The sequence below is a fragment of the Pistacia vera genome, unplaced genomic scaffold (assembly GCF_008641045.1).
Source record: "Pistacia vera cultivar Batoury unplaced genomic scaffold, PisVer_v2 Contig490, whole genome shotgun sequence".
In the NCBI taxonomy this organism is placed as follows: domain Eukaryota; kingdom Viridiplantae; phylum Streptophyta; class Magnoliopsida; order Sapindales; family Anacardiaceae; genus Pistacia; species Pistacia vera.
The window spans coordinates 206,830-223,516 of record NW_022196324.1 but is presented as its reverse complement, the minus strand read 5'-3'; the positions used below and the strand labels follow the sequence as shown (position 1 = coordinate 223,516).

Here is a 16,687-nt window from a genome sequence, read left to right as displayed (position 1 = left end):
TCAAGATTGAGAATGGTTATGTCATCAAGATCAATACAAAGTTATCGACGATACTTTAATAAAATCATTTTAATTTTATAATTTAAATAATACAGATGAAAGAGATCTTAATCAACCCTCAAATTAATTGTTTTATAAATTGTAACTTTATAATTTGTAAATTAACTGTCAATTATTACATTTTTTTTTCTTATCAAGTTTTTGTCCCAATTAAATTTTTCTTGGTAAAATTTTTAACGAGACAATAATTGTTGTAATTTTTTATTTTATTTTTTGATAAATGAATAAATCTAATTTTTTTCATATTACAATTTAATTGAATTAATATTTAAAATGTTAACAAAAAAATTAATTTAATTAAATTATTGATATTTGAAAAATTAACTAAAAAAAATTACACAAAAGAAAAAAATCTGAGCTAGCCCGCATAAAAATCTGCCAAGTTAGGGTTGGCGGACTAGGCTAGGTCAACCCTTCTAGGCAGGCAAGGGCCGGCCGGGTTAGGCCCAACCCACAATTTTGCATAACCCACCATGGGCCGGGCTGGATAGGTTATTTTTCCACCTTAGGGAAGGTTCACATCTACCGGCTCTACAAATTACATATTTCTGCCATTGGATTCTACCAAAAGGTTAGAAATTACCTACCCAATGCCTCAATCAATCAAATTCACACAAGTCATATCATTTTAATTTAAATTATCAAGAATATATAATATTAATACAGCTCAACAATTCATGGAAAAAAAGAAAAAATCAGCGCTGAGAAAAATATGCACAGTCAAAGTTTTGGTCACTGTTTCTAGTAATTTTTCAAGTTAGGGGTGTATTTGTAAACTTATAAGGTGTTTTTGTTATTTTTTAAACTAATAGGGGGGTAATTGATTTTTTACAGGGTACCCTGGAAAGGAACCGGAACCTGTATTTTAGGTTCCGGTTCCTTGAATTGAAGAACCTGTACTGTGCGGTTCCGGTTTCGGTTCCTTTTTTTGGGAACCTGTACTATGCGATTCCGGTTCCGATTCCCCGAAAAAGTGCAGGGTACCCGGAACCGCTCACCCCTAATACTTGTACTTTAAAAAGGCACGCTAATAAACATATGAATCAACATAGAAATAAAGAAACCAATCAAACTCAAATAACTAATATGAGTACTACTTTGTGTTATAATTCTGATGTATATAGGGAACAATTAACTTTATATATTGTTGCAATTGATCAACCTATTAATATGACTGAAGATAAATATTTTGTTATTAAAAATTCATTTTTACCAAGATTTAAAAGTTATTCTAAATCTGTAACTATAAATGATTTAATAAAATTGTTTGAGAAAATGAAATTATAATTAAGGAATAAAATATATAGTTATTATGTTAGTGTGACTCTAACTGTTGATATTTACAGTGGTAGAACTAAACAATATTATATTTACGTGACTAGTCATTATTTTGATAATTAATATAAATTAAATAAATCTTTATTGGGATTTAGATTAATGGATGTGAATCATAGTGATCAATAAATTTATAATGAAATTATTGAAATTTTAAAAGATTACGATATTATTCACAAAGTGATAAGTTTAATTTTAAATAATGCAAGTATTAATAGTAAAGTTATAAATCTTTTGAAAATAAATTTTTCTTTTTATGACAATTTGAAATTTTTTCACTAATGTTGTGCATGTCACATTATTAATTTAATTACAAAAAGTTGTATGAAAAAAATTAAAAATGATATTGATAAAATTAAAGATTCTTTAGCTTGGATAACTACTAGTAATAGAAGAATTGTTGAATTTCAATATGCTTGTATAAAATCAAATATGTCTCTTAAAACTTTTGCATTAGACATGCATGTTAGATGAAATAATACTTATTTAATATTTGATTTATGTTTATCTTATATAAATTTCATTAGTCATTTTGTAACAAATAATAAAAGTCCTCATTATTTGATAGACAGTGATTGACATATAACTCAAAAATTTTATTATTTTCTTAAATGTTTTTATCAATCTACTTTAAAACTGTCTGGTGTGTATTATCTTACTAGTCTATTAGTAATATATACAATTATAAAAATTTCAGATTTATTTAAAAAAAAAAAAACAGAAACAATAAAATTTTAGCAAGATTAATAGAGACAATGGAATTAAAATTTAAAAAAATATTGGAAACCCCCCCTTTTTTTTTGTTTAGCTGTCATAGTTGATCATAGAATTAAATTAACAGGTTTAGAAAATGATTTAGACACATTAAGTGAAAATTTACGAGACGAAACATATGTCAATCAACTAGGAGAGATAAAACAGTGCCTTGTAAATGTATATTTACAATATGAAAACAGATATAAGAACCAACGAATGAAGAGGTATTACAAGTAGCATCAAAAGACACAAATGAAGACTTCGAATCCTGGAATGCACTTAATAGGTCGAAAAGGATTTGAACCGGAAGCATAACCTCCTCTTCAGAAGCATCAACAACAAATATACTGTCCTTCATGTAGCTACAGAGTAATGAGCTTCACCAATATTTGGGAACCCCTGACGTGCTACTAACAGATCCACAACAAACATCTAACTTCGATATCTTAAAATATTGGAAAAACAAAAAAAAAAAAAATGTATTTTTTTAGTATTATCAAGACTTGCCCTAGATGTTTTCACTGTTCTTGTCTCAACCGTCTCATCCGAACAAACATTTAATGCAAGTAAAAGAATTTTAAATGACAGGAGAACTAAACTTTCACCAAAATTGATTAAAATTCTCACATGTCTTCAAAATTAAGAACGATTGCGACATTAAGATCAATACGAAATTATTGACAATACTTTAATAGTCATTTCAATTTTATAATTTAAATGATACAGGTAAGAGAGATCTTAATCAACCCTCAAATTAGTTGTTTTATAAATTGTAACTTTATAATTTGTAAATTAACTGTCAATTATTACATTCTTTTTTTCTTATCAAGTTTTTGTTCCAATTGGATTTTTCTTGGTAAAATTTTTAACGAAATAATAATTATTATAATTTTTTATTTTATTTTTTGATAAATAGATAAAACCAATTTTTCTTATACTACAATTTAATTGAATTAATATTTGAAATGTTAATAAAAAAATTAATTTAATTGAATTATTGATATTTAAAAATTTGGCTAAAAAAATTACACAAAAAAAAAAATTTAAAAAAAAAACTTGGCCTAACCTGCACAAAAACCCATCACGTTAGGGTTGGCAGACCAGACTAAAGCCAACCCTTCTAGGCAAGCCAAGGGCGGGCCGAGTTAGGCCCAACCCACAATTTTGCATAACCCACCACGGCCGGGCGGGATGAGTTATTTTTCTACCTTTATATATAAGGGAAGGTTCACATCTACCTGCTCTACAAATTACATATTTCTGCCCATTGGATTCTACCAAAAGGTTAGAAATTACCTACCCAATGCCTCAATCAATCAAATTCACACAAGTCATATCATTTTAATTTAAATTATCAAGAATATATAATATTAATACTGCTCAACAATTCATGGAAAAAAGAAAAAATCAGCGCTGAGAAACAAATGCACAGTCAAAGTTTTGGTCACTGTTTCTAGTAATTTTTCAACTTAATCGTGAATGAATTTAAACTAATTACATATGTTGCACTCATTATCCAGTACATATATGTTGGCCTTCTCACATTCTTCATGAAAACAGAAGAAAAAAGAACTCTCTGCATATTTGCACCCAAATAGAACAATAAACCATTTCAAGTGTGTGAACTGTATGGTTAGAATATATTTACCGACTCACCGATAGCAAAACCTGTTAGTCTTATTGATTTGCATTGTTTTTTCCAGAATGCATATAGAGTAGCAATTGACCTCCATCACCAGCTACAGCCAAGACTTGTGAATTTGAATCATCTGTAGCAATGCATGAAACAGTGCCACCTAATACCATTTAAAAATACTCAGTTATTTACAAATTAGTGGAATGATAATTGATGAAATGAAGAATTCTACAATTAAGTCACACTCTAACCAAAATATGGCTTTGTTTAATTTGACCTGAAATAAATTCTCAGAAAAAGCTGTTGAGATAGTTGGGTGCAACGTGAATCTTTAAAATGATTTCAATAGTTCTATAGGTATTTGTATATTAGAGAGAGAGAGAGAGAGAGATTTTCATATGATTGGGATATTTCTTGCTTCATATCTCCACCAGATAATCAGCTAATTTAATCGATCAGTTTAACATAATGGCTACAATCACTAAAGCCAATCGCAAACTAGACTCACCAGTCAGGAGGAGGACAATGCATCTTAGTTTCCAGTTACAATGTAAAATTGAATAGAAAAGAGATCTATACATGACAAATCAAGTCAATAATTTTCAGTATTTGTATGTAGGTCACTAGCTTCACAACCATATAAACAGAAAATCAATTAGGTCAGGATTGAAGCATACCTTTAAAATGATGCAGAGTACCAAGTTTAGTTCCTGAAGACAGTTCCCATACATACACAAGTCCATCATCAGTACCAATGATCCCATGACCAGAAAATGCACCAATGGCAGCAGCCCTGCACAATGAGTTCTATAATTCAAACTTCCAGCGTTTCAAATGTCAATAACATGAAAGAACTTGTGAGCATTCAGCTAGGCTTAAAGTTATTAAACTTTTATTATTATTATTTATTATCAGAATCACAAATGCATAATGCATTTTCTCTTATTTTCACCACTCTCAAAGCATAACTGATAAAAGTAATTTTCCCAAAAAGTTTTATCCTTTCTTATTACATCAGCTATTGATCTTGAACTGATCTAATTAATTGGAAAGGATCATTACTTCCAATAACAGTTCAATACCGATTTAGGAATAAGATGAAGCAACTTCATACTGAATCTCATATGAAATATGTTGCATGCATCAAACCGCATTTATATCAACTGCTACCAAAATGATGATAAAAATATTAAATACCATGATAACCAAACAGAATGGACGGTGCCATTCTGTAGAACATTTAAGACCTTCCAATCATTGAAATTAGGAAACCAGTTTGAAACTAAGAGAATTAAACTTCATAGCACCTTGGATCCAATGTACTTCCCAAGATAACCATGTTTTTCACCAGTAGGGCTAGCCTCCAAAATCTGACAGGATTTGTTTGGCAATCACTTGATATATGATTATGTTGAGCTTCAGAAACAGAGGCAGTTGAGACAAGAAACCAAATGGCAATATCTTCCCCCTCCGACTGAAGAAAAGAATTGTTCTCATGGTGTTTTGAGAACCACAACTTTGTTGCATCCATAATTCCTTTGATGTTCTCCGCCAAAGTAGTTCCTGATGAAACAGAGACATCTCTTCGCCAACGAAAGAAATTTATTGGAAAGAATTGATAAATTGAAGTGCTTGGAGCACAGAACCTTGACAGAAAGGCTCGTCTCGAAATATCCCTGAAAGAAATAAGTGTTACTATGGGCAAAAAGTTAACATGAAAAGCACAAAATAATAATTGAAATCCAGTAAATGCAAATATAAAAAATTAGAAAATAATAAAAAATAACAGTATATAAAGGTTTCTGTGACAATGATCATCAAGTAGACTCAAGAAATACAGAGTGATTCTAATTACATCCAATAAGAGAAGACAATATTCATGAAAAAACCAGCGAGGATAGGAACTCGGAAGCAACATACCATAAACCAAATTCCCCAAAACCGTTATGACCAACAAGAAGAGAAGCAGAATTTGGGATTTTCTTCAGCTCCACTATGCAAGGATATATGTAATCATCAACTGATATGACAAATTCTTCAATCCATGCACTGCAAATTGTGAGAACAGATGAAATTGTTTTCCCCACTTGGAATAGATGATCAAGTAATAAAAAACAACTCCACTAAAACATCCCCAAGGAAAATGAAAACAACATATATGGGTTATTGAGAAAGGTACACCAATGTTGATTGATATGAACGTAGTGACTAAACTGATATGTCAGGCACAATCAGTTTCAAAAAAGATCCTGTCATTAGTAAAAGTGGATCAAATAAAGCTCTAGTCAAATCATATATATCATCCAAATCGTAAAGTAGAACAACCAAATAGTTTTATACTGCAACCAGTTCACTGCTGCAATATGAAACCTTAAGAGTAAATTAAGCATGCTTGAAATACCATAAAAGAAGCAAGGCAACTGCTTCAAACATTGAAAATAAGTAAAACTAGATAGTAAATTCACCTCCATGTTGAATCCATTTCCCAGACATGCATTCTCCCACTCTCGCCAACAGCAATGACATAGTAAGGTTCACAAACCAATATACACTGCACACTGTCATCTGTTTTGAGATTTGCAACAACAGAGACATAACGTGATTTAGCTTGCACAATCTTCACTGCATTCTTCTCACTGCACTCCAATGTACATGTTGAGCACAAACAATCAATTCTGCCTTCCCTGAGAACATTTGTAGGAAATTAGCCCCCATAATCTTGCTCTTGTTTCATAATTATATTCTGTAATATACTCTAAAAAATAATCAACCTGCAATAAGGTGTCTCGATGCTGCCAAGCAAAACAAGACACTGTCCATCTGGAGTGAATAGCCAACAAGATGTTTCCAGTGCAATCTAGTCAAGAATAACATAAATGTCGGGAAATTCAACAAAGAGCAGATAAGCATACCAAGCCCAAATAATCAATTGACTGCAAAGCATTTATATAAGAACTTACATCTCTACCGAATATATCTTTTAGAAATGGCAAAATTACTGATGTGTGGCCAATGAAAGAAGGGCATCCTACGCTCTGTTCTTGAATTGCTACCTTGTAGATGAACAGGGTTCTGTTCTTCTCATTCAAAAGGCCACATGAAACACAAATGTAGATTTCATTCCCTTTTGTGGTTAACAACACTGAAGAAATAGGCATGGGATGGAAATAGCATCCTGCAAAGTCAACAATGCCCTCTAGCTCATTATTGAGCTCTACATTCTTTTGAAGCTTCGTGTCTGAACTAACTTTAACTTCCTTGGAATTACAGTTATATTCAGAGAAACTTGTCTTCTGTTTCTGAAATACTACAGAAGGATTAGACTCTACAAGCTTCATTTGCCCAAACAGTTCCTCGTCAGAATGGCCTTCAGTTTTCTTCATGTGTATGGCATATGGATCAGAAGAATTGCAAAGTTCCTCTCCTTTGGAGTCACCAAACACTGCTGCATTTTGAGATATAACAGATGAAACATGGGATTGTTCCTCAAGCCTAGTTTTAGCACCAAAATCTTCTTCATGTTGCTTGTCATCAGAAGATTTCATTTCACTAATCACAGAGACAGCCAAAGTTTCTGTGGCACAATATGTTTTGGGGACACAATCAATTTCAAAGTTTCTGAATATGATACTTTCTGAGAGAGGACCACTGAATTTTTTTATTAAAAGAGCTTTTTTTGAGACCTTCTTTCTGGAATATACTTTTTTTGGAGCTTCCGCAACAGAGACAGTCTCACTAGCTGCTATTTTAGTGGAAATATCCTTCCCTGAGAGTTGCACTGAATTACTCATACCCCTTTGGTGGGCATCGTTTGCATCTACAAAGGCAAAAGCACAACCAGTATGTGATTACTAGACAATCATAAAGACTAGGATTATCAGGGCCTAAAGGAATAAAAAACTTTAAAAAGCTCAATATTGAAAATGGTTTTTTCATGAATAGCTGAAAAGGTTATATGCATTTTACGATTTATAGCTTCCAGTTCTTGCTCAGAAAGAAAAAGTATAAGTCCTTTGACATATAAGTTGTTTCTGAAGATAGAGTACTAAATAAATTTGAGTTTACTAATTTGAAGGGCAGTAGAAAAGCTGCTTTTAGCCCCCTCTGGCAAACTGAAGTTAGGTGCACCAGTTATGTCAAGTTCTTACCATGTGGGTACTAATACAAAATATACAAAAGGTTGGGTCATGACATTACCCTCAGTGCAATCGGATTCAATTTTGATGTCTTTCTCCACAAGATGGATCCCAATGCCGGCTGAGTTTTGGTCAAAATTTACACAAACATCGTGGTCCCTTTCAGAGAAAACTTTCTTGCCAGAAAATCTACAGTCTAAAACAGACTCAGACGTGCAAACATCACTTTCTGGAAGCTTTTTATCCAAAATCATGTTTATTTCATCATGACACAGGATATTTTTGCTCTTGCTGTTCTGAGCACAAACTAATGATTCGTTTCTCACATGTCCAACATCCTCTTTTCGAGTGGTCAAAAGATTTTTATCTTTATCAATGCCAGGTTGATCAGCTTTCAAAGTTTTGGAAGACAATGCTATTTGGTTAGTTATATGGTCACCACATACATCATCATCAAAACTGTCAAGAATAACAGACATGGAATGTTCAAAACTTGGAGCTGAACCAAGATTTATTTTGGGGATTTGCATCTTTTCCTCCATTTCCACATTTGTCCTCTCAGTTATCATTGCAGCTGCAAGTTTAAAAGAGGAAACTAATAACCAAGCTACACGAATACATACACCACAAAATTTCTTTTATAAGCATATTCTTGAAATTTGATAGAAAAAATTGGCCTACAAAATCTATTGAAGCTACTACCAGATCTTGGAATAAAATTATTAGCAAATACAAAGATTTTAAGGTCAACTTACCTGGAAATGAAGCATCCACAAAGCTGCTAGTTTCATCATTCTTCTTGGGATTCACCCTACAAGACAAAGATTCAGAAGCTTTAAGGGTTGCCTTTTTCTTCCTTGAGACCTCATTAAGCAGAGGAATTGCTTGTGGGAGTAGAACTGTCATCATAGCAGTGGCAATTTCCTGAACAATTGAATCAGAATCACTCTTTCCAGAACTTGCAGTTGAATTAAATGTGTTCATTTCTTCTTTTGCATGTGAATCAGTCACTAATCCTTCAGGAATGACATTGTGGGCTGTGGTATAGTCTTCTTTCAGATTGTAGGTACTTTTATCCTGGGTAGCTGGTGAGGAATGTGCGCTGTTATCTGCATTGATGAATAAATCAATATAAAGAGGATGATGACTCATTACTAATAGTGGAATGCAAGAGTTTAGCCAATCCAGTACCTACGGAGTACAAATAACATTGTAAGGAATACCTTGCACAAAATCTAAAGGATCAGGGGCGCAGAGATTGATAGTTTCTACACCAAGAGAGTCATTGGGGATTGGTGCATCTCCAGCTTTATCTTCTGCTGCTACCAGAAAGCTGAAATTATTTGACCTATCAAGCTGTGAGAAGTTAAGAATGTTTTTCATAACATAGTCCACAGCAATATGACAATAAAGTCAAGATTTTGCACAAATTTGCCCACAAATGAAAATGAAAAAAGCTTAGCTTTATGTGTTACAGTCTAAGTCTAAGTGCCTAAATACTGTGGGAGGGCAGATGGAAAGTGTGTGAAAATCAAAAGGCATAAATATATCCTAAAAACACTTAAGTTCCTGGATGTTAATTAAAAAAGAGAAAGATAAAGGAAATGTGCTCACAGGTTTTCCTCTTCAGTCAAGTTGTTGGTCACTCTAGTGGATTTAACAATTTCAGAACCCACAAGTTTGTTCATTTTTTGAGCTGGAACAGTTCCCTCAGAGAGATTAGCAGAAAAGTCAACGGATACTGAAGGAAAACTGTCTTTAGCCGAAAAGTAACCATCTTCCCCCTCAGCTGTTTTAAAAATCAAGTTCTCTGATGCTGCCAAAGCTCCTTGATTTTTATGAAAGTCATTCCCTTCTTCAGAAGCAGAAAGAGGCATAGAACTTCCATGCTTATGATTCCTCTGATTTACTTGTACTGAGCTTGTAGCCTCAGAATCGCATTTCAAACCTTGAGATCGAGGTTTCTTAAGGCCATTCCTACCAACTGGCTTTGTATTTTTTATTTCACATCTACTTCTCTTGTTTGTAATCTTTGTTCTCTCGATGTCCGACTGTAAATCTAGATTTATGCATGCATCTGGATGTTTATCATGCTCTCTATCGGAAGCCCCGTTGCATAAGCTGGAAGATAATAAGTTCCTTTCTGCTGTCCCGTTGACATTTGCCACCAGTTCTCGAAGTAACCTCTGGACAAATGAATTTTTGAACCCGAAAAACTGTCCACCAAATGCAGAGACAAGGAATTCCATTTAGCACTATATCTTGGATTCTTTTGTTTACCATTGGAAGAGAATGTAAAGGAAAAAAGAACAGAATAAAACAAGAAATGATTTCTATTGCTAGCAGACAGAAAAGTAATTCACCTACAGATTAGAGATTAATCCCAAGAAGCACCCATATCCAATAGCAAAGAACAGCCAAGAAATAACCAAGGATGTCAAGAAGACAAATATAATATTAAAGATCACAATTTAGTGTACAAGTACCAGAAACTGCAAAAACAGAAGCTACTTGGTTGGTTACATAATTCAAACAAAATGCTACACAATAGGTTCTGCACAACAGTTCAAAACTTCNGCAAACATCACTTTCTGGAAGCTTTTTATCCAAAATCATGTTTATTTCATCATGACACAAGATATTTTTGTTCTTGCTGTTCTGAGCACAAACTAATGATTCGTTTCTCACATCTCCAACATTCTCTTTTCGAGTGGTCAAAAGATTTTTATCTTTATCAATGCCAGGTTGATCAGCTTTCAAAGTTTTGGAAGACAATGCTATTTGGTTAGTTATATGGTCACCCCATACATCATCATCAAAACTGTCAAGAATAACAGACATGGAATGTTCAAAACTTGGAGCTGAACCAAGATTTATTTTGGGGATTTGCATCTTTTCCTCCATTTCCACATTTGTCTTCTCAGTTATCATTGCAGCTGCAAGTTTAAAAGAGGAAACTAATAACCAAGCTACACGAATACATACACCACAAAATTTCTTTTATAAGCATATTCTTGAAATTTGATAGAAAAAATTGGCCTACAAAATCTATTGAAGCTACTACCAGATCTTGGAATAAAATTATTAGCAAATACAAAGATTTTAAGGTCAACTTACCTGGAAATGAAGCATCCACAAAGCGGCTAGTTTCATCATTCTTCTTGGGATTCACCCTACAAGACAAAGATTCAGAAGCTTTAAGGGTTGCCTTTTTCTTCCTTGAGACCTTATTAAGCAGAGGAATTGCTTGTGGGAGTAGAACTGTCATCATAGCAGTGGCAATTTCCTGACCAATTGAATCAGAATCACTCTTTCCAGAACTTGCAGTTGAATTAAATGTGTTCATTTCTTCTTTTGCATGTGAATCAATCACTAATCCTTCAGGAATGACATTGTGGGCTGTGGTAAAGTCTTCTTTCAGATTGTAGGTACTTTTATCCTGGGTAGCTGGTGAGGAATGTGCACTGTTATCTGCATTGATGAATAAATCAATATAAAGAGGATGATGACTCAATACTAATAGTGGAATGCAAGAGTTTAGCCAATCCAGTACCTACAGAGTACAAATAACATTGTAAGGAATACCTTGCACAAAATCTAAAGGATCAGGGGCGCAGAGATTGATAGTTTCTACACCAAGAGAGTCATTGGCGATTGGTGCATCTCCAGCTTTATCTTCTGCTGCTACCAGAAAGCTGAAATTATTTGACCTATCAAGCTGTGAGAAGTTAAGAATGTTTTTCATAACATAGTCCACAGCAATATGACAATAAAGTCAAGATTTTGCACAAATTTGCCCACAAATGGAAATGAAAAAAGCTTAGCTTTATGTGTTACAGTCTAAGTCTAAGTGCCTAAATACTGTGGGAGGGCAGATGGAAAGTGTGTGAAAATCAAAAGGCATAAATATATCCTAAAAACACTTAAGTTCCTGGATGTTAATTAAAAAAGAGAAAGATAAAGGAAATGTGCTCACAGGTTTTCCTCTTCAGTCAAGTTGTTGGTCACTCTAGTGGATTTAACAATTTCAGAACCCACAAGTTTGTTCATTTTTTGAGCTGGAACAGTTCCCTCAGAGAGATTAGCAGAAAAGTCAACGGATACTGAAGGAAAACTGTCTTTAGCCGAAAAGTAACCATCTTCCCCCTCAGCTGTTTTAAAAATCAAGTTCTCTGATGCTGCCAAAGCTCCTTGATTTTTATGAAAGTCATTCCCTTCTTCAGAAGCAGAAAGAGGCATAGAACTTCCATGCTTATGATTCCTCTGATTTACTTGTACTGAGCTTGTAGCCTCAGAATCGCATTTCAAACCTTGAGATCGAGGTTTCTTAAGGCCATTCCTACCAACTGGCTTTGTATTTTTTATTTCACATCTACTTCTCTTGTTTGTAATCTTTGTTCTCTCGATGTCCGACTGTAAATCTAGATTTATGCATGCATCTGGATGTTTATCATGCTCTCTATCGGAAGCCCCGTTGCATAAGCTGGAAGATAATAAGTTCCTTTCTGCTGTCCCGTTGACATTTGCCACCAGTTCTCGAAGTAACCTCTGGACAAATGAATTTTTGAACCCGAAAAACTGCCCACCAAATGCAGAGACAAGGAATTCCATTTAGCACTATATCTTGGATTCTTTTGTTTACCATTGGAAGAGAATGTAAAGGCAAAAAGAACAGAATAAAACAAGAAATGATTTCCATTGCTAGCAGACAGAAAAGTAATTCACCTACAGATTAGAGATTAATCCCAAGAAGCACCCATATCCAATAGCAAAGAACAGCCAAGAAATAACCAAGGATGTCAAGAACACAGATATAATATTAAAGATCACAATTTAGTGTACAAGTACCAGAAACTGCAAAAACAGAAGCTACTTGGTTGGTTACATAATTCAAACAAAATGTTACCCAATAGGTTCTGCACAACAGTTCAAAACTTCAGTAGAAAACCTCAGTGGCAAAGTTTGACCTCAGCCATCTTTGTCACCTCTGTGTAAGCATCACTAAGGTAAGCATTGATGGCTGCGGCATCAAAGAATCAGGGGCCCACGTACCATTATTTCTAAAATGAAATTATCAAATCAGATTCGCCAAAAACCACACAATTTCATTATCTCTGGGATAGCAGACTACTCATTTTAATCCCTCCTCCACAACCAGGCAGATTAAAGGTTGAACTGTAATAATTCATAACAGTCCCTAGATCTCTATGTTCTTCATTCTTAAATCGGATAAGCCCCTCGAAAGCAAAATTCAACATTTCAACACTAATAAAAAAAAATCGCTATTTCTCTGTAAACAACAAGGATCAAATTACTGTCAAGAAAAACAACGTTCACATTACTTACCCAAAAAATAAAAAATAAAAAATAAATAATGCTCACAGATACAGCTGCAGTGAGGATGAGGATGTTTTTTTAAAACTAAAATAAAGGATAAAGATAGAATAGCGATTAAACGGAAAATCAGAATTTTCACCAGGACAACCCCATATCAAGCCAATTTAATTCCAAATTATATTAAAAGTACATCCATTATAAGAACATGAGGAAGGTCACAACATAACAGCAATCATCCCTATCAGATCCAAATGCAAATCTATCTGCTGATGAGATGAACTAAGATCTACCTCCACGCCATCTATCTTGCATGAAAGTCTCTTTCCATGCCATGTCTTCATGCGGGGACAATATTTCTTCTGAAACTTATCCCATGCAATATCTGGTGTTTGCCCAGAACAAGAAGGCCCACCAGCAGAAGTGATCTGCATGTGAGTGTTGGAACCTATACTTCATTAATTTCATAGATTATTGCAACCAAAATCCAGTTACATCAAAATTTGATAGTGTAAGGTCTTCTACACACCGTAAATAAAGGCCCTTTAGGACCTTCATGAATTTCCATCTTGCAGGTACTCCCATTATGAGCTCGAACAGCATGGAATCCCACTGGGTAAGGGTAGCGATCTTTCCCCTATAAAATAACAAGATACAACCAACATCCAATTGACATAAAAAGATGGTAAATAGCATACTGCATAAAACTAGGATAACTGATTCCATTTTCTCCAAGAACAATAGTCCATAATCTTCACGAAAAATCCCAATTACCAACTTAATGATAAGCTCGATTTTATATATCTCATCTCTTCGATTCAAATTAGATTTAAGCTTATTCAGGCCTTAAGATCTTGTTCATTTGGACATTTGATGTAGGACACGAGGCCTAGCAGTAGACGCCGACGACATTGAAGACCATAGTTTGAATGAAAAGACCCGATGAATAAAACTCACAACTATGTTAAGAACAGGTTTGCTGCTTTAGAAAATTCTTTAAGTCATTACTTCAAAAAGTCCAATATCTTTTCAGTTTTTTATTCTCCTAATGCATACGAATTTCTAGCTTCCTTATCAATTTCAATCTCAAATTTCGTCCTCCCAGGCAATCACTGTATTTTTCAAGTTTTAGGGCTTCAATGTAAAATCCAAACACCATTCAAACGGTTTTCTTCTCCAAAGAACTTTTATTCTTTCATATGCAAACTATTCGCTTATGCAACATACTATGCATCTCAACCATGAGTTATAATCACAACGTTAACCATCAAACAAGCAATTGTAAAGATTTAAATATAAATATTTTGTTCTCATCTATACAAATTATTAGTGACAACAACCTAACAGGCCATTTCTGACACATCATTTGAGAAACAAAAGGCGAAATTCAAATTTAGATCTAGGAATTGATAAAATAAGTAGAGAATTTTAAATCGAACCCTAGAGGAGCTCCAGTACTTCTTCTCCCAAGAACCTTCATATAGAGATCCAATGGAAGTGATTTCGAGACCCTCCGATTTCACTTCTTCTTCAACTACTACCATTTCTTTAGGTTTCGCCATTTTGGTGATAGGAATATAGTGTAGGCGGTGAGATCTTGAAAAAAGAGGATTTAATCTTAAAATGAATGGTGTTGTTATTGAGGTGGGTTTAAATGGCGGGAATCAAAATCACAAAATATATATATATTATGAGTGATGCTATGGGTACTAATGGATGGGTACTAATCTGTGTACTAACTAAAGCATAGTACTCGTACTATGCGTATAGTACCCGTACTATGCTTTAGTTAGTACACAGATTAGTACCCATCCGTTAGTACCCAAAGTATTATTCATATATTATTTAAAAAGAGAGTGAAGTTAAAATCACAGTTCGGTGACCTGGATATGGGGCCTCCGAATTTAATTGGGTGCTTCGTGAGAGTTAAAACTTTGGGGGCCGAACAAGGTATAATAAAAGAGTGATGCTATGGGTACTAATGGATGAGTACTAATTTGTGTACTAACTAAAGCATAGTACCCGTACTATACGCATAGTACAGGTACTATGCTTTAGTTAGTACACAAATTAGTACTCATCCATTAGTACCCAAAGTATTATTCATAATAAAATGACAGATTGGTATCTAAAAGGTTTCAAAAAGATAAATAGGTACCTTCCGTTAGTGAAAAGACTAGAATGTCCTTTAAGAAATATTAATCTATTTTTTTAAGTACTTTTAAACCCTTTAAGTTTATTAATTCCATCAAATACTCCCAGAAAAAAGTTTAAAAATTAACAAAAACACCCCCATCCACCCATACTTGCTAGATTCCGACGGCCACCGCCTGTGGTAGCTAGAATCTATCACAACGGTCTACGCCACCACGGTAAATGGGTGATAATTCACTGATCTGGCATTTTCCAGTCAGATCTACCACGGATATGGTAGGAAAAGGCCAAATCTGACGTCAAAATGCCAGATCTGGCCAAAAAGTGACGGCTAAAGAAATGGTCATCGTTGACAGACAATGACGGCCACATTTTTGGCAAAGATGGAGTGTTGCTGCCGTCGACAGCCAGATCGGTGAATTACCAGCCATTTTCGGTGGTAGCATAGACCGTTGTGACAGATTCCGGCTACCATCGACGATGGCCGCTGGAATCTGGCAAGTATGGGTCGGTGGGAGTGTTTTTATTAATTTTTAAACTTTTTTCTGGGGGTATTTGATGGAATTAATAAACTTAAGGGTTTAAAATTAATTAAAAAAATAGACTAATATTTCTTAAAGGGCATTCTAGTCTTTTCACTAACGAAAGGTACTTGTTTATCTTTTTGAAACTTTTTGGATACCAATCTATCGTTTCGCTAAACCTTGGATAGGTGTTAGTCGTTTTCCCAAACTTTGGGTGTCAAAAATGTCTCCGCTCTGAGATCGCTTTTAATATTAAATTTATTTTTATAAAAAGTATTCGACACTCTTATTAGGGAGGTTTTGATAATTTTATAAGGAGAATTATAATGGACATTACAACCGAATGAATAAACCAAATTTTTTTTGTTTTAACAAAAAAAAAGGGAAATATATTAACTCCTATAATTTCGAAATATCATGCAGAGAGTAAGTTTTGTTGCTTAATATCTTTAAAAATATGTAATTTTTTAAAAATTACCAATTATTAAGAAACTTTTTAAATTTTTATCCTATTTCTTTTCAATTAAATATTGTCCTGTAATTTTATGCAAAATTATTAAAATATAGGATCAAAATAAAAATGTTTTTCTTATGACTTTAATTATTTTAACTTTAACTGAAGTGTGTAAATATTTCGTTGTTAATTCAAGTGTATAATGGATTCTTTTTAAAGGCAGTTAAGTTGTATGCTAAGTTTAAAAAATAAGATATTTTAAATTTAATTATAAATATTGATATAAATATCATACTAT

At 33.7% G+C, this 16,687-nt stretch overlaps 1 protein-coding gene across 1 annotated transcript; it reads right to left on the bottom strand.

Moving 5' to 3' along the window:
• Positions 1-3,534: 3,534 nt before the first annotated feature.
• On the bottom strand, positions 3,535-14,884 carry LOC116104986. The gene is made up of 19 exons (XM_031391409.1): positions 14,697-14,884; positions 13,787-13,894; positions 13,551-13,685; positions 11,900-12,501; positions 11,509-11,633; positions 11,041-11,394; positions 10,507-10,859; positions 9,538-10,139; positions 9,147-9,256; positions 8,679-9,032; positions 7,985-8,497; positions 6,748-7,604; positions 6,559-6,644; positions 6,253-6,471; positions 6,189-6,207; positions 5,708-5,910; positions 5,095-5,463; positions 4,465-4,580; positions 3,535-3,947 (listed from the first exon to the last, which is right to left on the bottom strand). Exons 1-19 carry the CDS (start codon positions 14,817-14,819, stop codon positions 3,829-3,831), a joined length of 5,367 nt encoding a protein of 1,788 aa, XP_031247269.1. The 5' UTR covers positions 14,820-14,884; the 3' UTR covers positions 3,535-3,828.
• Positions 14,885-16,687: the final 1,803 nt, after the last annotated feature.

Excerpts from the sequence above, each read along its gene's own strand:
- LOC116104986 (XM_031391409.1), bottom strand. The coding sequence starts at position 14,819 with ATGGCGAAACCTAAAGAAATGGTAGTAGTTGAAGAAGAAGTGAAATCG. Across the intron at positions 13,686-13,786 it reads CTAAAGGGCCTTTATTTACG|ATCACTTCTGCTGGTGGGCC; the intron begins GTGTGTAGAAGA and ends ACTCACATGCAG. Across the intron at positions 6,472-6,558 it reads ATCGAGACACCTTATTGCAG|GGAAGGCAGAATTGATTGTT; the intron begins GTTGATTATTTT and ends AAATGTTCTCAG.